General features: G+C 36.5%; 2 protein-coding genes across 9 annotated transcripts in view; one reads left to right on the top strand and one right to left on the bottom strand.

Moving 5' to 3' along the window:
• megf6a (multiple EGF-like-domains 6a) overlaps positions 1-7,900 on the top strand; it is a 71,479-nt gene extending 63,579 nt beyond the window's left edge. For both annotated transcript variants that reach the window (XM_079849595.1, XM_079849596.1), the window contains 13 exons: positions 191-319; positions 488-616; positions 722-850; positions 922-1,050; positions 1,142-1,273; positions 2,157-2,285; positions 3,240-3,368; positions 3,447-3,575; positions 3,753-3,881; positions 3,980-4,108; positions 5,553-5,681; positions 5,763-5,891; positions 5,982-7,900. In XM_079849595.1, the coding sequence (XP_079705721.1) occupies positions 191-319; positions 488-616; positions 722-850; positions 922-1,050; positions 1,142-1,273; positions 2,157-2,285; positions 3,240-3,368; positions 3,447-3,575; positions 3,753-3,881; positions 3,980-4,108; positions 5,553-5,681; positions 5,763-5,891; positions 5,982-6,031 (1,601 nt within the window). In that variant the 3' untranslated portion in view covers positions 6,032-7,900. The remainder of the gene's footprint in view (positions 1-190; positions 320-487; positions 617-721; positions 851-921; positions 1,051-1,141; positions 1,274-2,156; positions 2,286-3,239; positions 3,369-3,446; positions 3,576-3,752; positions 3,882-3,979; positions 4,109-5,552; positions 5,682-5,762; positions 5,892-5,981) is intronic.
• Positions 7,419-22,932, bottom strand: part of kcnab2b (potassium voltage-gated channel subfamily A regulatory beta subunit 2b) — a 70,159-nt gene continuing 54,645 nt past the window's right edge. For all 7 annotated transcript variants that reach the window (XM_079849602.1, XM_079849604.1, XM_079849605.1 and 4 more), the window contains 8 exons: positions 22,786-22,829; positions 22,460-22,546; positions 16,236-16,321; positions 15,753-15,873; positions 15,565-15,659; positions 13,757-13,877; positions 11,881-11,969; positions 7,419-10,210 (listed from right to left, as the gene is read on the bottom strand). In XM_079849602.1, coding sequence (XP_079705728.1) covers positions 10,121-10,210; positions 11,881-11,969; positions 13,757-13,877; positions 15,565-15,659; positions 15,753-15,873; positions 16,236-16,321; positions 22,460-22,546; positions 22,786-22,829 — 733 coding nt within the window. In that variant the 3' untranslated portion in view covers positions 7,419-10,120. The remainder of the gene's footprint in view (positions 10,211-11,880; positions 11,970-13,756; positions 13,878-15,564; positions 15,660-15,752; positions 15,874-16,235; positions 16,322-22,459; positions 22,547-22,785; positions 22,830-22,932) is intronic.

Here is a 22,932-nt window from a genome sequence, read left to right as displayed (position 1 = left end):
ATTCTCACACTCCAGAATCATGCTCATCTGAATGTTCATAAGATGGAGATCTTTGTCTTTGTGTGTGTGTGTGTGTGTGTGTGTGTGTGTGTGTGTGTGTGTGTGTGTGTGTGTGTGTGTGTGTGTGTGTGTGTGTGTGTGTGTGTGTGTGTGTGTGTGTGTGTGTGTGTGTGTGTGTGTGTGTTCCCAGAGTGTCCAGCTGGCTGCTATGGTGTGGGCTGTCACCAGCACTGCTTGTGCCAGAATGGAGGGTCATGTGACCGGATCAGTGGGCACTGCACATGTCTTAGTGGATGGACTGGAGTGGCCTGTGAACTGGGTAAAACAGACCAAACCGTTTATTGTAGCATTTAAAGTAATTCAAATAACAGTGTGCATTAAACCGTTTGCCAGAAGTTAGTTTGATTTTTTTTTTTTTTTTTTTTGGCAGATGTTAAGGTGACAATGTTTTTTTTCCTCCCTCAAACGTCCTATTTATGTTTTTCAGAATGTGCTCTGGGACATTTTGGCATGAAGTGTCAACACAGATGCGAGTGTGAGAATGGTGGCGTGTGTGACCGACAGAGTGGCAAGTGTTCCTGTCCAGCAGGCTGGATGGGCACACGCTGTGAGACGGGTAAAAAACATCATACGGTGATCTTATCATAATGTTATAAACATAAAAAAATGACCATAAGGAAGATGACATGTACATTAATCCCATTCTGTGTGTTCTGATCAGCATGTACTCAAGGTTTATATGGGCCAGGCTGTAAGGAGCATTGCAGGTGTGATCATAACGCCCCATGTCATCACATCACTGGCACCTGCATGTGTCCGGCAGGCTGGAGAGGCTCACACTGCGAGAAAAGTAATTTCCACCAATGTCTGTCAATTGCCCCCTGCTGACAGACCCACACTAACTCATTTGTGCTCTTTCAGTTTGTTTACCCGGTTCATATGGGAAGCGATGTGCTCAGCGATGCCACTGTCCTCGCGCCACTTCCTGTAACCATGTGACCGGGGAGTGTGGCTGCCAACCTGGTTTCACTGGTAACGGCTGTGAGCGAAGTGAGTGATTATCTATAGATCTCATCACATTTACAGTGAAATCTCTTTGACAGCACATGAGTGAAACACTGATCTTGCTGGTGTGTGTTAGTGTGCCAGTCAGGTACGTTTGGACTGAACTGTAACCAGGTGTGCCAGTGCTCTGAGGTGAATCAGCTCTGTCACCCCGTCACCGGTGTGTGTTACTGTGCTCCAGGATACCATGGCACCACGTGTGATACAGGTGTGCCCTTCATGATGACAGCTTCTTTCATCTTATGGCCAATTCACACTGTACCGACAGACCAGAAGTGACAGTCAGATTACAGCACGTCACTTCTAATTCCGATTCAGCACGTTCAGTCAGAGAACACAAGCTCCGACAGGGATAACACACTGATCCGATAAAACCTGTCGAAGTGTCTGCTGCCGTCTGTCAGTGCGGTGTGAATTGGCCTTTAAAAGGTTTGAGATGAGCAGAAAGGATTCAACATGTGACAATAGGGCAGTATGGGAAAAAAAATAATGAATTTATGAATACACTAGATAGGCCAAATATGCTTTTATGTAATTGTATACAGGCAATATTATATCACAAGTGTTGATTTGTATTAAAACTAACAGATTTCAACTTAAAAAAAAAATGTGTCATATTAAAAACCTTTTTACATGCATTAATTTATTTGTGCTACTTTTCAAATGCTTTAAATATATAGATTTGTCCCAGACTTTCATCCTAGAAATCAAACATAAAAAATATTAATTACATTTATAAAATAATCTAAATCTAATTTTTACACAATTTACAATTGTCCTTCAGTTGTGGCAGCATTGCCATTACAACTGACACTTTATAGGAACTTTTATCGGGTGTATTAAGTTAGTGTACTTGTTTAACATGGAGAACATTATTGGAACATGCTTGAGTTTGAATATGAGACGTGATGTGTGCAGAATATTTTTACAGTGTGTAATTTCCAATCAATCTGTTATTGTCATTTTATTACAAAAATGTTTAAATTAAATTTACATTAGTGGCTAAAATGCCCTTTGTTGCAGAAACACATTCTATGAAGTTTTAAAGGTCTAATCGTCATTGTACCATTGATGCCTCATTGTTGTTTTAGAGTGTGAGGCGGGACGTTATGGTCCCAACTGCGAAAAGGAGTGCCAGTGTCTGAACAACGGAGTGTGCAAGACCAGCACGGGCACCTGCACCTGTCCAGCAGGATACATTGGACCAAACTGCAATATCAGTTAGTCACACTTTTACAATTTTCATTTATTGTTCATTTCAAGATTTAACCCTCTGGACCTCTTGGTTTAGGTGTCACACTCTCCTCCTTATCGGTCAAAAGTGACCAAAGCCTTGAAATTTAATTTTTTTTCCCCCCCAATGAAAATCAATGTAATATATTTTTGTTCAATAATATTTTTTGATTATTATTTTGAATTTTGAGGTGATTTTATGATACTATGCAATATTTATAAAAGTTTTTATGAGCTATTTTTCCATTAGAATATTTTTTATTTATTTTTCACAATAAAAGAGTGAAGGCCTTTAAAATCTTTTTTTTTTATGGAGAATAGTGGCATCTGGAGGCGTTAAAAAATAAAAAAAACTTTTTAGACAGAATTTCATCATTTTATGAGGTTTTGCATTTAGATATATATTTAGACATTCTAAATTTCATACTTTTTGTCAAGATTTAGATATATTTTGTCAGATTAGTATCAGGTTTTGCATTATGATTACAATCTCAAACTCATGGAAAGCATTTTTGTTAGTATTTGATAATTAAAAATCTAACAAAATAAGGAATGGATAGCAATAATTCTTAATTGCTGTGCACTTTTTTTCTGCACAGTGGCTGATTTGTAGTTTGTACCACCAAAAGATTCTCTGAGTTTTCGTATTATTTCATATTTCCTATTCATTTCGTATATCGGTCATTTTAAACCGCGAAGGAGCCAAGTGTGACTTTTTTTTTTTTTTTACGCTTTAACATATCCAAATCATTTCCATGATTTTAATTTTTTTTTTTGGTGTTTACATAGCTAATGCAACAAAAGTCACCAAGTGTCATCCCATTCCGATGAAGCAAAAAATTTAAACACATTTTTTTTTTTTTCGGTCACTTCTGACCAAAGAGGCCCATAGGTTTAATAAAGGTGAGTGTAATCACTAACAGACTGTTCTCTCTCTAAAGCCTGTCCGTTAGGCCGTTACGGGCAAGACTGTGTACGAGTAGCTTTGTGTGGTGAAGGGGCCCGGAGCGATCCGGTCACAGGCAGATGTGTGTGCAAAGCTGGCCAGCGAGGGGAAGACTGTGGGAAAGGTCTGACAGTATTTCAGCTAAAATTGAGGGTGGAGGGATTGAGTTTGTGTGAAATAAGCTGATGTAATTGTGTCTCAGGCTGTGCTAAGGGCTGGTTTGGGGAAGACTGTGCTCAGCGCTGTAACTGCAGTAATGGAGGAGTGTGTGACGCTGTTACAGGAAACTGCACCTGTGGGCTGGGCTGGACAGGAGACAGATGTGATATAGGTCAGCACAGATTTTTGCACAGGTTACCCAAACATGAAAATTACAATTCTGCTAACACACCTTTTATCAATATTTTAAACCTGTGATGCACCAATATAAAAATTCAAGCTAATACCGATAAGCTGAGAATTATTTTCATCAAAATGTCAAATTCAAATGTGTTGTTGTGTTGATCAGAGTGTCCCAGAGGGAGATATGGTGCTGACTGCACGGAAATGTGTGACTGTCAAAATAACGCCACTTGTGACAGAGTGACGGGCGAGTGTCACTGTCCTCCCGGATACTATGGACATCTCTGTGAACATGGTGAGAAAACACAGGATCTTTTTCATAGAATTTTGTATCCTGACTATTTTAGTCAGTTTTGTGATGATTCTTAATTTTTCTTTTATTTTAATCAAAAGCATGCCCTGTTGGTTTCCATGGTCATCGCTGCCAGCTTCTGTGTGACTGCCGTGCCAATGCACCGTGTGACCCTGGAACGGGCCGCTGCCTCTGTCCTCCAGGTTACCAAGGACTCCGCTGTGATAGAGGTACAGAGGAGCTCTTCTATAATGTTACATGTAAATAAGCTTGGGGTCGGTTTTTGAGTCTTATATTCTTCCATTTAGACACATTTCTCTTACTCTTAGTCTCTTATTCTCTTTTTTTTTTTTTTTTTGACAAAATACAGTAATAACATTTATATTGTGAAATATTATTAAAATTTTAAATAGCCATTTTCTATTTAAATATATTTTAAAATTGAATTTATTCCTGTGATGGCAAAGCTGAATTTTTAGCATTTTTACTCCAGTCACATGATACTTCAGAAATCTTTCTAATATGCTGATTTACTGCATTTATTTATATTTTTGAGGAAACTGTGAGAAGGTATTTTTTCCGTGATTCTTTGAGGAAGAGAATGTTAAAAAAACGAATTTATTTGAATACTGAAACTTGTAATATGTGTGTGTGTGTGTGTATATATATATATATATATATATATATATATATATATACACATGCCAACACAAACATGTTGGGTTTCCATGTTTTATGGGGACTTTCCATTGACATAACTTTCTGCATTTTTACATTTTCAAAAACAAAAACAAAAAAACAACATCATCAAAATGTCCTCACAAGGACAAGGACAAGGATTTCGGATATTGCCAACTTTGTGGGAACATTTTGTCTACATTTATGTAGAGTATACCAGGACCGTTAACTAATGTTAACAGATTGATCTTAAAATTGTATTAGTATTAACATTAAGTATTAATAAATTCTGTATTAGTATTTTCATTGTTAGTTCATGTTGACTAAGGGGCCGTTTACACGACACCGTTTTCAACTAAAAACAGAAAACCTTTTATGCATTTTGGCCATTAATTTACACGACAATGTTGTTTTGGGGGCCTAAAAATGTTCACTTTTCACTGTAAAAGAAAAGTTGCTGCCTTGAATTTTTAAGTACAATCAACTTGGATGTTTAAGTCATTTCAACTTAAATTACATAAAACTGACCTTAAAAAAAGTTGAAAATTTTGATGAGCTAAAGCAATGTAAAACACATGTTGTCATTACTTATTCATCATATCATTTTTTACAGTGTTGAAAACAGGTTTAAAAGTGGTTTAAAACACGTTATCGCCTCCGTGTAAACTACAAAAACGCGAATTCGTGAAAAGAATCCGTGACGTCATTCGCATGTGTATTACGTGTTCAGTCTATAGGCATGTAGTGAAAGTGACATCGCCACCTACTGGCCCGTCATGCATAATACAGCGTTTTTAGTCGTTTTCTTGGATCTGTGTGAACGGGGATTGTTTTGACCGTGTTTTTCACGTACATACAACAACGTTAAGGAATTTTTTTCCATTTTTAGCACATCGTTGTCTCGTAAACTTACCCTAATGTAGTTACCTAATGTTAACAAATGAAACCTTATTGTAAAGGATTACCATTATTTCATACTGTATGTGTATGTTTCAGAGTGTGAGTCTGGAAAATTTGGGCGTAATTGTGTCCACAAATGTGACTGTGACGGAGACACACCATGTGACCCTGTCAGTGGCAGGTGTCTGTGTCCACCTGGGAAAATGGGATCTCGCTGTGATATAGGTGAGCCTTCCACCAAATTTCTTGGAATTGTACTTTTTTGTCAGTCATTCAGTCAAATATTTTTTTTTGAATTCACATCAGATTGTGGGGTGAATCGATTTGGGCCTGAATGCTCAGAGAGATGTGAATGTCACAACGGAGGCCAGTGCAATCCACGCAATGGGCGCTGCACCTGTATGAACAGATGGGTCGGACCGAGCTGTCAAGAGGGTAATTTCACTATTGGTCATTCACAATAACCTTCGCATTTAACAGTGATTCCGGAGAATAACTTGCCAGTATCATATGTGTTAATAACAGGGCTCACATCCAGTCAGAGTACTAGCAGCAACAAAAGGAAGGACTCGTGAGTATAGCAGTCTCACGTTTTTTTTCTCACGGACAGTGTCAATGACTGTAAACTGACCTGCCTTGAATTTTAGCCTTGTAGCATTTTTATTTTTTTTGAAGATCTTTGAACGCAAAAGTCCACCAAACGATCAGATGACTCTGACAAGGACAAACTCTTGTGCCAGTAGAGACTTCCAATAGTTAGTTAATAAATGATCAACTTTCTCATGGAAAAGTGGACATCAAGTCCAACATGACTTGTTATATTGAAGCTCCATCTAGATGAGGACAAATTCAACTTTGAAACATTTTTTGAAGAGTTTTTTCAGCATCAGTTCTGCTCAGGGAGATCGAGCTTCTAGAAGACTTTAGTTAGTTTAACTGTAATCAAGAAAAGCAACAAATCAAGGCCAGAAACGGTTCACCAGAAACTGAATCCCAGTGTCACTCTAACACCACTGTGATCCCAAACAAAGGCCTTTAAGGAACCACTTATTTACCCTCATTACATGGTTTGATATCCATTTATCTCCAGATTTTGTCTTGAGTGAAAATTTTTGCAATTGTTTTAAGATACTTTGAGTAAAGCGCATGTTAATGGTATCTAACATCATTCATAATAAACATTTTCAAGTAATAACTTTAAGAATTTAGGTAGAATTTTGCACAAAATTGAGTTAAATATATTACTATGGTGTATAATATTTGGGTGTTGACTTCAAATCATATACAAATATGAATCTGGAGTCATTTTTTTTTTACCTGTGTACATATACTTTATGAATGTAAGTTTGTTTTTTTATGCAAATGCTTCTGTACAATTTTATTTGAAAGAAAACTGTACTGTAAACCTTATCCTTATATGATTCCTGTTTCATCCTTGTAGGTTTTTTGCAAGATTTATTTTTGTATAGTATAATATCTAACTACACCATGTGCATTTGTGATGTGTGAATTCAATTTTTACTTCAGACTATATGAACTCAAAGAAAATGTATATTTCAATATTTCTGCAGCTAAGTCAGGGCCAAAGATAGCACTTAAATTCTTCTGTTTTCGGCCATGTTCAATGCTTTTTCTTTGTTTTGTAATGGTTGAGTTTCTGGAAGCTTACACTTTTTTTTTTTATTCGGGATTAAACATATTTTGTTATGTTGTGCTTGGTGGACTAAGTGTTTAATTGACAAAAAACTAAAAATCATAAGAATTTTGGCATTATTTTGCAATTTGCACATCACTGAACTATAGTTCTTTAGACTTGTAAAAGGCATGCATTGAACTGGTACTGTTCTTTACACTTTTTACTGTTTTTCAGAACAAATTGCTATTTGTTTCCCATAAAAAAAAAAAAAAACAAGAAAAAAGTTATATCATAAAAAACACACATTTAGACAAAACTTTTCAGAATTATTTATTTTCATCGTTTGAAGCTGTACATGTTTTTCTTCAAGCACAATGTCAAGCAATAATTGCCAATGAAAAAATAAATGAAGGCAAATGTGATTATGGTCATTAAAATCAGTATAGCATATAGAATTAGATTATATACATGTTATCAAACCATTCCATTATGTATCTACAGAGATCACCATAACTTAATGCATTTCTTTATCAGTAATGGTCATATTACAGTTAATAATTATCAGAATACAAGGTTATACCAAAAACCGCCTATTCATATCAAATAAGCTTTAAAACATTTCAGATTTCCTGTACATACAGTTACAGTTTCTGTACATAGTTACTCCTATTGACAATATTTTTTCAAATAATTTTACAGCAAAGTATTCACCTGGGGCTCTTTCTACAACAACCATGAAAAAAAAAGAAATATTAGGCTGTTATATTTGTGTACAGCGACAATTTCTCATTCAGGGACGTTTATCCTCCACATGACGAAACTGGTACATGTGGTGCGATTTTTACCATCTAATTACTGACAACAACAGTTATGACTTCCTGAGCGAGTGCAAACATATCAAAACATACTGTGAACCGATAAGTACCTCTAACATTTCATGATAGATGCAGCCTCACTCAACATACAAATACAAATATAAGGACATTTACAATGAGCCTCAGCTAATGGCAACTGAAGCAATGCTCCCACTTCTATCAAAGCCTGATCTTCTTTGGTTAAAGTGCTACTTCAAAAAGCCTCTCGGATAGTAATAGTAAAGCATGTTCAACTCAGCATTTCCGCACCTACGACTAATGTGGCTCAATCAACAATCAAAACCCTTATAAGTTGCATTACATTCCAACTACAGGTCAACACTTTCATACTCAGCCAAGCATAATCATTGTTCTACACTAAAATATAGGCCATTATTAAAATTCATTAATGTACATGCAGCCAATATTGAGACTCTTTGAAGATGACGATACATAGGCTAAATTTAGTAAAATGTCCATTCATATTGGAATGAGTCAGAATAATTTGAACTGCCTTGATATGATATAAATTCATTTATATTATTATAAGTTAATAATTACAATAACATAAGTTAGGCTATTCTATAACGCCTCTGTCACCCTCAGTAATGCTCGCCGTTTACCACTAATGGTTTTAAAATGCCATAATGCATACACTAGATAGCCTAATTCTGTTGGTACAGATGAAACATGCTAAATAAATGGTTGCAACACTGAATATTTAGCATTAGTACTGAATAAGGCATATAATCTAGTATTCTCAGACAGCAAATTAGCACTGTCCTAGTTGGCTAATCAATTTGAAAATGTCTGAGTAATTGAAAATGTTTCATAAAATAATGTTTCATGGAGAACATATGCGAAATAAATGACACTTTATTGTAAGCTACTGATTTTTTTTTCAATGGAATAATGTAATTTTACTCATAATGTGGAGTGATGTGTTCCTGGCCAGTAGAGGGCGCCATTAGCCAAAAACAAACGTAGTAAGACCCATTCTACACATACACAAGGACAAACAAACAACATTAAAAATGAAAAGGTAAAATGTTCATAAAACTGTTAAATGACAACAAAAACACCTTAATTCCTTCAAAATTCTTTAGACAGTCTTGTGTGAATACTGACTGACAGAATAAAATCATCCAGTGCGCTCAAAATGGTTCTGATAATTGAGCGTCCATTAAAATAAAATAAATAAATAGGAATAGAGATTTCCACATTCAAATACACATCATTAAGGCAATGCATCAAACACTGAGTACAGATGACACGATGAGTACCAAATAATACCATTTTAAAACAACAGTCACATGATCAAACGCAGGAGTTTGGAGGAAACGGACATTTCTTTGGTTTTAGCTAGACGAAGCTGACATGAGCACACCGTCCACCACTCAACTACTGTCTACACTGTATTAGGACATTTGTTTTCTAGAAAAAACGATGGGTTTACGAACACTTTCAGATATTGCACATTTGTTGAGGCCTGTTTTTGATTAATATTTCTGACAGTCTCACAACCCAAAGCTAATGTTTGTTTACCTACAGTATTATATATAACTCTACAATGACCATCCCTTTCTAGAATTAAAAAGCAGCCAGAAATGATAAAGCTTGTAGTATAAATGAGGTCTTGTAAACAATCACATATTGGCTATCAATTCAGTGATGTTTCCTTAAAAAACTAGAGATGAGTAACTTCAAATGCCTTATTTAGTTTGTTCAGTCATGTAATTGCTAGTGCTTCATCAGTTTCATTACTTCCTGTTAGGTTATGCAAATTTATTTGTTTTCCAAAATGTAGGGAAAAAGCACTGGCCAGTGAATCTCATGCATTTCTAGAATAAGTACAAACTCTGGATCCCTAATACTGCACTTTTTAGTGTTTACTACAAGGGGACAAAGGGGAGGAGGAAGCGAGCCAGTGTGCTTGATCTCAGTGGTTTCTTGGTGGTTGGAGCGGCGTTCTGCTTATTGAGTAAGTGAGCATGCTTCCCTTCTGCCCGTGCGGATCTTGGCCTCTCTCAGGCTAATGTCGGCAGACTCCATGTAGAGTGCGAGTTGGTGTCTCCTTGCAGGACCTGTGACGGTGCTGGTCCCATGTGCCAATGTTTAATTCAGTCAAAGCTCAGAGAAAGAAGCAGGTCGACATAGTGTCACTGACCTTCCTTTTAGGACCGGTAGTCCTTTTTACTGTAGGGCTTGTTGCCTAAGATACTGTCCACTTCATGTATAATTGATGATGATAATTTAGGAAGAACCTGAAAGAATATTGGATTAAAGTTTGTGTTTTTCCAATGTTACAAATGTATTAATAACAAAACTCAAAGGCTAAAACAATGGCCCAATATGTTTGTTACCTTTTATATTTTTTGCGGTTTCATAATTGTTTTAATCTTGGCTACAAAGCCTATAATAGGCCGTTTAATGACAGGTTCCGTAGTGACAACTTACACCATTTAGTAAGTATGATCAATCGGCACTTTTATTACATTTTTTTTAAATACGTGATTTTTATTTTACAGTAAAATATTACAATAGTAAAATTTTGTTTCATATTTTATTTAGCAATCACATTAAAACAAAAATAATAATTATTATTTTATAGTCTTATTAACTTATAATCAAAAAGGTTTTAGCCAAATTGTGCAGCCCTACAAACAAGCACATTTTTTATTCCATTTAATTCCTTTTTTTTTTTTTTTTACCCCAAATCGAGCAGCCCTGCTATATAGTATGACTATTGAGGAATGTTGCCAAAAAAAGATGGTCAATTTGTGTGACAAGCTTTTTCGAGGCTAATAATGGTAGAGGCATGCTTCAAAACTAACTTTTTGCCACACCTGCCCATAGCCAGAGACTTAAGAAAATGTATCTGCTATAAACAATTTTTTTTTTTTCCAGCCATGAAACAGATTAATTCTTATTAAAGTTACAAACATTATTCAGTCAAGAGCAACAATTGATTGTCCTTTGATTTTTGCTGTTTGATTAACACTAAAAACAGTAAGCAGCAGGAATATTTAGGCTGCTGTCACTTTAAGAGCTAATGCATGGATCCAATATACTGTTACACGCGTTTTCTTTCTCAATTGTTTACATTCAGTTAAGACATAACTGACTGTGTTTACAAGGTTACTTGCCAAGATGAGCATTTTGATAATTTTGTTCGAATATGTCTGTTCAACCGCAAGACGACGTGAAACCTCAATTCAGTATTCACGCTCTGTCTGAGACACAGATTTCTGGGTACATGCTTCAGATGTTTGTGCACAGAAAACTTTCCACACAGAGCGCGAGTAACGAATCGAGTTCCCTTTCACATCTTCTTGAGCTTGAATATTTAAATTGGTAAAGGCCTAAACATTCGTGATAGTGCAAAGGCACTCTCGAGCGTCGTTCACGTTTGTGTTCTCACAAATTTGCATCGCTAGAATTCATAAAAACGTTACCGGCCAACTGGCGATTGACACCATTTCATGTACTCGCCAACACATTTTTGCTTGCATTTGTTGATTGGAAAGTATTTTAAGTCCCTGGGTGGAAGTGTTCAGCAGTTTTTGAATTTATGGTATATTTATACGTTTACAATTTGCTTATATATTCTCTGAGGTAAAATAGCTCTTAAATGCCCTGTAATGAGAATTACTTTTTAGAATTTTTATTTGTAATTATATAATAAATTAGATTTTGCATTTATCTTTCAGTTATATAGTGTAATATTTCAGAATGTCTAGTGTGAACAGTGAAATCTCATAAAAAAATTCAAAGCTGTAGAGTGTTTCAAAATTATGTAACGCTCATTTTCACAGCTTATTGCGTCATATCGTTCTTGTGCCATTTGTTGTTTGCAAAAACCGCAGCATCTTTCATCTCAGAATAAAAAGCTCTGTTCATGTGTGTATCCTGCTGTCTGCTGTCAGTGTCTCACCTGAATGGCTCCTATGTTCTCCATCAGCTGATCAGTGCTGGAGGCGCCCAGCAGAACACAGCTCACACCCTCATTCCTCAGACACCACGCTAGAGACAGACCAAAGCACAGACACTCAAAACACTTGACAGCAAGATTCTAGACCTGCGAATCTGTACATGTGAAAGCCATTCGAAAGCTCAACAAGAAATCTGGCCTCAGGTAACAGAGCTAAATCTAGATACTGGATTCGCTAAAGAGAGTTGAAAGCAATTCAGGCCTGTGTGCTTTTTATGTAATCAATAATGTCAGAACACTGAACAGAAGAAAGCCAGAAGTAGGTGTACTTGACAGTGCTAACGTGTGGGCATTAAGCTTGAACTAACCGGTTACCACTGAAGCAGGTGTGTTTTAAGCTATAAAAATAAACTTGATTTTTGTTCTATTTTAAACAAGCGACACACAGGAGGGAAGCTTATTTTAGGCTCTAACTAACTATTAAACTCACTTATTTAATGCATGTTCCTCGTGTTATATTTGTATTTCTTCCCAATTTTTTAAATGTTGAATGTCTTGTTTCACACAGTAACATTATAGAAGTAAAATAAGCTTAATATTAACTTGAAAGTTTTAACAAAACATTCACAGATTGCAGAAAGCAACATCGCACATGACACCACAAGAACAGACGTACAATGAATACAAGACAGATCACATCAAGTGCCAAGCAATGCATATCTGGTCTGCAGTTCCCAGTCAGCACTAACCTACTGAACACCAGCTGTTCCTCTGACCTTTACCTCTCTATTAAATAATTATGTACAGTATAAATTATTAGTGTAAAAAATACAAGCAACAAGACCTGAAGCTACACAGGCAAAGCCTAATCTATTAACCGTAGTAGTCATCAGCTGATTGTTTTATATGCTTAATGTGCTTTACACAGCAACAGTTGGACATCATTTGTTGTTCCTATCAAACAAACACTGACCTCTGTGCTTTTGGGATGGTTTAGCGTTAAGTTAACCTCACCTAGCCACACTTTTGAATTGTAGTGTGGTGCATAATATAGATTATTCTGGCCAGGAACAGACCAATTAGACATGAAGAGCCTGAACAACATGTAATACAAACAACCAACAGGTAACCCACATTAACACATTGAAAAAGATGTAGTGCTTTAAACAAAACTTTGAGTATATTTTAAGACCTGTAGCCACAGAACAATAAAGTTCAGCAAATCCAGATCATGTAAATGGAAAAAGATGATTTTTTTCCGTAATAATAATTCAGTTACCAGCAGTAACTAACAGGGCCATGCTGATCAGCCAATCATGTCCCCTCGCTTTAGGTCAGTGAATGGACAATGGTAAAGCATCTGATTGATTCATAGTAATGTTCAGGAACAGGAATCTTAATTATGTAAGGGGCCGTACACATAACACCGTTTTTAACTAAAAACAGAAATCTATTTATACGCATTGGCCGTCCATTTACGCGGCAACAGCGTTTTGGCGGCCTGAAAACGCAAGCTTTTGAAATTGGGTTTCAAAGTGCACGTTTTCGAAAACGATACGGTTATCATTTCCGTGTAAACTACAAAAATGCGAATTTGTGAAGGAAGTGACGTCATGCACGTGTGTTGAGTCTATAGGCATGTAGTGTTTCTTTACAAAGTGGCATCGCCACCTACTGGCATGGCAGCAGAATACAGTGTTTTTAGTCGTTTTCGCGGATCTGAGTTAACACACATTTAACAGACAAGACTGTCCAACACATTACCCAAGACACAGGACAGAAGCAGCAGACGGGAACAGACAGCCTGTCCTGAGCTCCAGGCAGGCAGACAGACAGACAGACAGAAAGAGAGAGAGCAGCAAGGCCTGGGCAGTATTACCGATGGCCAGCTGGGGCAGCGTGCAGCCCAGCCGCTCCGCAATGGCCTGCAACTCTTTCAGCTTCGCCTGCTGACGGCGGCCTTCCTCACTCAGGATCTTGTCCTTCAACCACTGGTAGCCCTGTTTCAAACAGACAGCACACCTGCTCAGAGAGCCGCACGTCACCGGCCACAGAGCCACAGGAATAGCCAGTGGATATTCATTTTGTTTGTGAAGTGATGATGGAATGGATAATATCTGCATACATAGCCACAGGAACATGTTTTTATGAGAGGGTGCTGATGGGATGGTGGGGTGGGAGGGTATTTTACTATCACCTGCTGGTGAACATTATACTTCTCAAACTCTTCCTCAAATTGCTCAATTCTGACACAAGAAATAGGACAAGGCTATGGTATTGTAAACATAAATTATTAATTAGTATTAAAAGCTGTGTAATTACATAATTTATGCTACTTTTTTAATGTGCTTTTGACAGGCAGCAAGTCTTACCATATTTAAGTACAGTGTTCTTGCACCTACTGTATGTATTACACTAGAGTGCCATTGATGGTTCATTATTTATTCATTCTCGTCTAAAAAAAAAAAAAACATATATAATACCGTTCAAAGGTTTGGGGTCAGTAAGATTTCTCACATAAGTCTCTTATGCTCACCAAGGCTGCATTTATTTGATCAAAAATATAGTAATATTACAATATTGTAAACTATTTGTACAATTTAAAATAACTTTTCTGTTTGAATATATTTTAAAATGTAATTTATTCTTTTAATGTCAACGCTGAATTTTCAGCATCATTACTCCAGTCTTCAGTGTCACATGATCCTTCAGAAATCATTATAATATGCTGATTTGCTGCTCAAGAAACATGTCTTATTATTATCAATGTTAAAAACAGTTGTGCTGCTTATTCTTTAAAGAATAGAAAGTTGAAAAGAACATTTTGAAATATTTTTGTACCATTATAAATGCCTTTACTGTACTTTTGATCAATTTAATGCATTCTTGCTCTTACTAATTCCAAACTTTTGAAAGGTAGTGTAGATTTTTTCCATAAAATAGTGAACACGGCCTCTAAAAAAAGCTCCAAGCTTCAAGCTCTATGGTTTTGGAATGACATGAGGGTGAGTATAAATAATAGCAGAATTATAATTTTAGGGAGAATCCTTGACGTTTCAAACTTATCCACAAGAACAAAACTGTAAAATATTGAATTTAATGCACAGTTATGAACCGAAAATATGCATGTTACTTTTGTATTTGTGAATGTTACTGGATTTGGATTTTACTGTTTTGTTATGATTATTATTTGTTTTATTAATTTTGCGGCTTCAAATACTTCAACACTTATTTATAATCATGTTAAACATGTATTATCATGGCAATTATGTATATTTACTAATTCTCAAGTGTACATCATGTGAATCTGTTAAGGATGTGTTATGTCTACTCATATCTGTAGGTATTCTTATCCATACAATGCAATGTACAGTAAATAACATCACAAATGTTTCGACAATCAAAAACACTCAATGGCTATGTGTATAGATATATAAGGAAAGGCACCATATCACAGCACAGAAAAGAGAACAACACAGAAGTGTTTATACATTCATCTACATGCATGTGTGGCAGATGAACTGGAGCACTTCACAATCCTATAAAGTGATAGAAATAAAACAAAAACGCAAGCAAGGTCTTCACATTTAAAGCACACACAGTCACCAATGAAGACCACCACGACAACAACAGTCAGGACAGACTGAGAGGAGTGCCGAGAGGTTGTAACTCCTAGCTGAGGAATACCTTGAGAGAGGCTCTGGAATTTACAGGCACACCGCTGTCATACTTCCCTGAGATGATCCCACAGGCCAGCGGAGACCACGTCATGGCACCCACACCTGCACAAACACCATTGTGACATAGTACTATGAACCAGCAACCATTTCAGCAACTGCGTTGAAATGACTTTTCTCTAGAAAAAACACACTCACCTATCTTATGGAAGAGTTCAGGCAGCTGTACTTCCACCTTCTCTCTCTGGAACATGTGATATTCAGCCTGCTCACAGACAGGCGGGATCAGGTTAAACTGTCTTGCCACTGAGTACGCCTCCTGAAAAAACATACAACAATAATGTAAAATTAAATTAAATTGTTTCAAAGTAAATCCTACACAATTAGCCAAACATAAAATAGCAAAATAAAAAATATATATATAAAAAAAAGGATCAGAAAACAGTCTTTTGCTATTATGAGAGCCGAAGTTAAGTTTGTAGGTAAGTATGTAGTGGTCGAATTATATGAATTTTTCAATTAAAGCACGATGAATGCTTGCCAACATAATGCTTATCTAAAAAACACTTCAATGACAGCAAATGAGATGCTGAAACAACATGAATACTTATATGTATTTTCATGAAAACTGAAAGTGCTTTATTTTTAATGCTAGAAAAAATTCACTGTTTTCAAACCCACCATAATCTCCATGGAGCTCCAGCGGGAAGTACCCCAATACATGGCCATTCCCTGGTTAATCACATGGGTCATTGCTCGAACCGTCTCTGCCAATCAAAATATTAACAATCAGAGTCCAGATAACACTCAGACCTTGAGGGACCGAGGAACAAAATCAGATGCGGTCGGGATGAGAGAGAGTAAGACGACTGCAATACACCTAGCCATTAAAAAACAAGGTTGGATATAACGGTAAAGTAATGGAAGTGGAGCAGAAGTAGATTCTGAAGAAAGCTAAGAGCAACAAAGGCCATTTATCATATTTTCTTTATACAAAGTGACAAGGCATTAAAAAAGGCCCGAAGGTTATGCATGTTATAGTAACTCTACTCAAAGAGCTTCTTAGTGGGTGGAAAATAAATCAAGAGTACGACTCCACAATGCTGCATTTCATTGACATTTAGCAGAGGAGCAATTTTCCATGGTCCAGCCTACAATCTACTACATGTCATATTATTATACACTGCTGCATGAACATACCCTATTATGAGAAAGGAACCAGACACCATGGATACAAAAAACTGTATGAAATCAAGCTGCCAAGTACTATGGAGGTGTCACACCGCTGGTCATTACATTAAACACTGAAGTAGTTCCACCCAAACATTAATTTACGTAAAAGTAGCAGGTATAATAGTCTCCATTCTACAAAATTAAAACCTTGAAAAATTGATTAGCAACATTTTCAAGGATTCAAAAAAATTGCCTATTGTTTGTCTATGAAGTTTCTTTTTTCTTTTAAAAGTATTTATTTTTTAATTTTCAAAGCAGTGTAAATGTATGACCAGTTATTTTTTGAAAATAGACCCACATTAGATGACAATATATGCAAAGTGCTTCTATTCACATTGTTTATTGTGACACATTTCTGTATTTCAAAGTTAATGATTTGGCCACACCACAGGAAATTCACACATATTAACATAAATTTAAATAAATAAAATAACACATTCAAATAGGTAATTTTATGCTATGGTAAATCATCCAACTATGTATTACTATTATTTATTAAGTAAAAAGCAAAAACTACAGGCAGGAAAAGACAGCATTCACAAACCTCTCGTAAATCAAACAATTTTCCATTCTGTATTAACAAACTAGACTAACGTATTCACATGGTAGCATATCTCCAATTTACCAGTTTAAACTGGGTTCTGCTGAGCAGCTTTTATCTTTTTCAAGATTTGTGAATATTATCACCATCAACAATTATTAGACAAACAGAGAAAATATCAAAAAAGACAGAAAACAAAGACAGACACATGCAAAATATAGAGCAGCTATACTTGCAGTAATCAAATATTCACATGCAGGGAAGCTGAGGACACTGCAGGCAATCATCTTGCAAAAAATATTTTTAATTGGTTTTAGGAAAATCTGAACATTAGGCTAGAGCATAGTATAAGCAGAAGCAGGGGGGTTTTTTTATGTCTGACAGTATTTATTTATTATTATTTATTTAAAAAACAAGCGAAGCCCAAAAAATATCTGCTTAGCACCTACATAAATGAATTTCTAAGAAAAAATAATAATGGAGAAGATTTTAAAATGGAATGAAAATGCATGGTAAACATCCAACAAAAAGGTCTGAATTAAAAAAAGGAAAAACAATAATCACAGGTCAGTAAGATGCAATGACCTTCTCCAAATTTCACTTGCAAGATGGACAGGAGAGTCAAAGAAATCAATCATTCTACGGCATACCAGGTTTTTATAGGAAATTCTGGAAATCTTCAGCATTTTATGGACACGGTCAGGTTTCTCACACCAGGAAAAGAGGGCAAACTATCACAAATCAAAGCCATAAAATGCTTTTGGAGACAGGAGGTCAAAACTCTCACTGAGGGTACCATGTACCTTCTATGATGAATGTTCTTGATTTTGAAGTGTTAAATGGATCTCCTGGTGATAAACAAACAAACAAAAGACTGTGAAAAGAGGTTTACCAAGCAGCAAATGGAATGAAATCTCTGAAGGAAAAAAAGCAGCAGAACTGGACCAGGGGGGATTCTGACAAATCCCAGCGTTATGGGACCACGCTTGAAGTCACGAGGTGTGTGTGTGTGTGCACAAGCACGAGCATTCATGTCTACATGACCATGACCTCAGAAGCATCAGGCTCAGTCTCTGCCACTGATCATTCTATCCGCATACCCCTCACAGCTCTACAGCATGGCATCGTCACAGTATTAAGTTAAGCTCAATTAACAGCATTTGTAAGATGTTGATTAGCACAAAGTTTCATTTTGACTTGTCCTCCATTCTCCTTAAAATAAAAAGGAGGTTACAGTAAGGAAGTTACAATGGAAGTGAATGAGGCCGATTTTTGGAGGGTTTAAAAGCACATGATTTTGCTTAGTGCTGTCAAATCGATTCATTGCGATTTATCACATCTAACATAAGTTTGTGTTTACATAATATATGTGTATATATATATTATTATATTTATATATATTTCATATATGTCTGTATGTATATATATATATATATATTTCATATATGTCTGTTTGTATATATATATATATACATACATATACATATACACTCACCTAAAGGATTATTAGGAACACCTGTTCAATTTCTCATTAATGCAATTATCTAATCAACCAATCACATGGCAGTTGCTTCAATGCATTTAGGGGTGTGGTCCTGGTCAAGACAATCTCCTGAACTCCAAACTGAATGTCAGAATGGGAAAGAAAGGTGATTTAAGCAATTTTGAGCGTGGCATGGTTGTTGGTGCCAGACGGGCCGGTCTGAGTATTTCACAATCTGCTCAGTTACTGGGATTTTCACGCACAACCATTTCTAGGGTTTACAAAGAATGGTGTGAAAAGGGAAAAACATCCAGTATGTGGCAGTCCTGTGGGCGAAAATGCCTTGTTGATGCTAGAGGTCAGAGGAGAATGGGCCGACTGATTCAAGCTGATAGAAGAGCAACTTTGACTGAAATAACCACTTGTTACAACCGAGGTATGCAGCAAAGCATTTGTGAAGCCACAACACGCACAACCTTGAGGCGGATGGGCTACAACAGCAGAAGACCCCACCGGGTACCACTCATCTCCACTACAAATAGGAAAAAGAGGCTACAATTTGCACGAGCTCACCAAAATTGGACAGTTGAAGACTGGAAAAATGTTGCCTGGTCTGACAAGTCTCGATTTCTGTTGAGACATTCAGATGGTAGAGTCAGAATTTGGCGTAAACAGAATGAGAACATGGATCCATCATGCCTTGTTACCACTGTGCAGGCTGGTGGTGGTGGTGTAATGGTGTGGGGGATGTTTTCTTGGCACACTTTAGGCCCCTTAGTGCCAATTGGGCATTGTTTAAATGCCACGGCCTACCTGAGCATTGTTTCTGACCATGTCCATCCCTTTATGACCACCATGTACCCATCCTCTGATGGCTACTTCCAGCAGGATAATGCACCATGTCACAAAGCTCGAATCATTTCAAATTGGTTTCTTGAACATGACAATGAGTTCACTGTACTAAAATGGCCCCCACAGTCACCAGATCTCAACCCAATAGAGCATCTTTGGGATGTGGTGGAACGGGAGCTTCGTGCCCTGGATGTGCATCCCACAAATCTCCATCAACTGCAAGATGCTATCCTATCAATATGGGCCAACATTTCTAAAGAATGCTTTCAGCACCTTGTTGAATCAATGCCACGTAGAATTAAGGCAGTTCTGAAGACGAAAGGGGGTCAAACACAGTATTAGTATGGTGTTCCTAATAATCCTTTAGGTGAGTGTATATACATATACATACACACATAATATATATAACACATATTATATAAACACAAACTTTTATTTTAGATGCGATTAAGCATGATTAATCGATTTGACAGCACTATTATAAGAGCACTTAGATAAATTCCTTCTTAAAACTATTGTTTAAGTTGTTTTAATCATCATATGTGTCACTTCTTTTTGATGAAAATTATTACCCAAAAATGTCGTCGACAGAGCTTAACATGTTTTGAACCAGTATTATCAGAATTAACAGCCAATCGGGTTTGGGGTGACAAAATCATACTGGTCATTTATAGAGTCTGATAGAATCACCATGCTATAGTGCTGTGAATATGCTATTTAAGTAACCTAAGATCTTTTAAGTCATGCTGCTTTGGTTGTTTAGCTCTATACCCCTTTCTATTATGAAAGATCTGAGATGTACATGTACTAGTCCATTTAATGCTTTTGTAAAACTCTCAAAAGCAAGACCATGCACTCTTACTTGATTAAATAACTTCACTCAACCATTAACTGCATAATGGATGCAACTGCTGTGATGCAAACTTGAATCATCTTGACAGTCAGGCCCGGTTCTTGGCAGCTAAGGAAGGGTGGGCTGGCATATATCCTGGGTGGGCTTTTTAGTGGTAAAAAAAATTGATAGATAGATAGATCTTTAATGTGGCTGGTTTACACAGATACTTTTTCCATTCCACTATGCTACTTTCAATATAAACGCGCTAGATAGATAAGTTTGACCGATGCGCTCGCATCCATACTTTTGCAGCGTCTCAGGCATGACATGCCACTCAAAAATGTAAACAATAAGTTAAACGAAAAAAAAAATGCATCTTTAGACATAAAAAGGTATATTTTTTTCGCTTCACTGACCAAAGGGGGAAGGGGGGGTTTACTGGTCTTTTTATTTAAAGAAATTAAATAATTAAAGGATTAAAAGGGATGTAAGGGAATGAAGAAAAAGAAATAAGAACGGTAAAAGAAGTTCTGTCTAATTGTAGCCTAGTTGAGAAGTAATCCATTTAAAATCTTTGCAAATAATATTTTATTTAAAAATATGCACACATTCACTCTTATTGTTAATTTTATTTTTACCATTAAAATTTGCAAAATTTCATAAAAAAATTGAGTAGTTCACATTACTGGATATTACTGTCAGTCTCTGACCATATCTATTGTAAAACATTAAAAAAATTATCAAATATTAAATTTTAGCTACTTGCATCTTACCACACACTCTTTCATTGTAAAAACTAAAGTGTTGCATTGGAATTTGCACTTGTCTTTAGTGAACAGTAAGCCACGCTTCTTTGATCTGATTGGCCATCATTTTGACATTGATGAGCACTGTTAGACCACTGAGGCAGACCAGCCTAACAATCAGCTTTTTAAACTGTTTGTCATCCTAACAACAAACAGAGCGGTGCGTAATGGAGTGCAGCAGAGCAGCATTAAGAATATCAAATATTGGGGTTGGGGATGTGAGGAGGACCACAATGTGGCCTTTTAAAAAAAAAAAACAAAAAAAAAAGGGGGGGGGGGGGGATGCCTATGGTAGTTACGGCCCTGACTAAATTATACATTATACACTTATACAGTAAATACTACACACTTACATTATGTTCTTGTTCCATCTATGTACGTTCTCAAAGCAAGGTTTTCTAGCATATTTCAACTGCTCAGGTAATCTCAATGGCATGACCCATTGTAGTAGTGGGTGGCTAAATGACACTTTAAAATCAGCCAGTAAATATGAAGTTACATATTCATGAGGATACATTAAACTGAAGTCGCCTTATGAGTTTATAACGTGCCGCGCTGTTACTTTCAACTAATAAAAAATATATATACAGCACTTTTCTGGTGTTGTTTTTTTCTTTATTTTTACAATCATTATAGTAATAATAATTAAATATTATTATTATTGGTTGTGGTTTTCTACAGTGCTTCGTCAAACTTCTCAACACACAGCCCCCCTCATATTGTTTTTAATAAATTCACAAATCATAAAAAAAAGATTAACACTATCTGTGCCTAAATTCTGATTGGATGGGCATGGGCAAGGCAGACATTTGGGAGGGCTCAGCCCTAGATCCAGCCCTGTTGCCTAGATCCGGCCCTGTTGACAGCACACTTAGACAACATGCTCCATTCACTGCTCAGTGTTCTAATAGTCAATCAATTATTCTGTGTGATGGTGTAGCTTATTTCAAAATGAATGGGATGATTAGACCATTTTTAGAAATTCTCCACCATTGGTCTCAATGTGTTTGATCTCTATTTTGTGAGTTGAGAGCTGTGCGACTGGTCTGATATAGTCCCATGCTTCAGTGCAAAGCAGTTAAGTGAGCCATTCCATTGCTGGTAGTCAAAGACGCAAAAACTCATCAAGCCCAGCATCTCATCAAGCACACCTACCTTCCATTGGCGTGTTGGGGTCGGGTCTGTTAGCAAACACTACGTCCACATACTCTAACTGAAGTCTCTCCAGTGATGCCCTTAGACCTGAAGATTAGAAAAACAAAAGTACTGTTAAAAACTGTGTTCTACATGTCCCTGTCTTTCCGTTTGGTGCTGCTACTGGCATACAAATGATGCACTGCAGCTTTAAATTAGTACAGTACAAATCCTTAAGGAATGAAGAACTTTAAGGGCTTGAAACATGGCATTGTTTGACCAAATTTCAGGCCCAAAACTATTTAACCTCAGGATATAAGATGCAATAATTTCTAACATCGACTTACCCTCTATTATGTGTTTTCTGGACAAGCCTCTCTCTGTTTCTGCTCTGAAAAACATACAAAGATGTTGCATATTTAAGTACATCAAGTGAATATGGTCACTGTCATTTTGTCATGTACGACATGTTTCTGGATCATCATATTCTTTTG

The sequence above is a fragment of the Squalius cephalus genome, assembly GCF_949319135.1.
Source record: "Squalius cephalus genome assembly, chromosome: 18".
NCBI classification, from domain to species: Eukaryota; Metazoa; Chordata; class Actinopteri; order Cypriniformes; family Leuciscidae; genus Squalius; species Squalius cephalus.
This window is presented reverse-complemented; position numbering and strand designations above follow the sequence as displayed.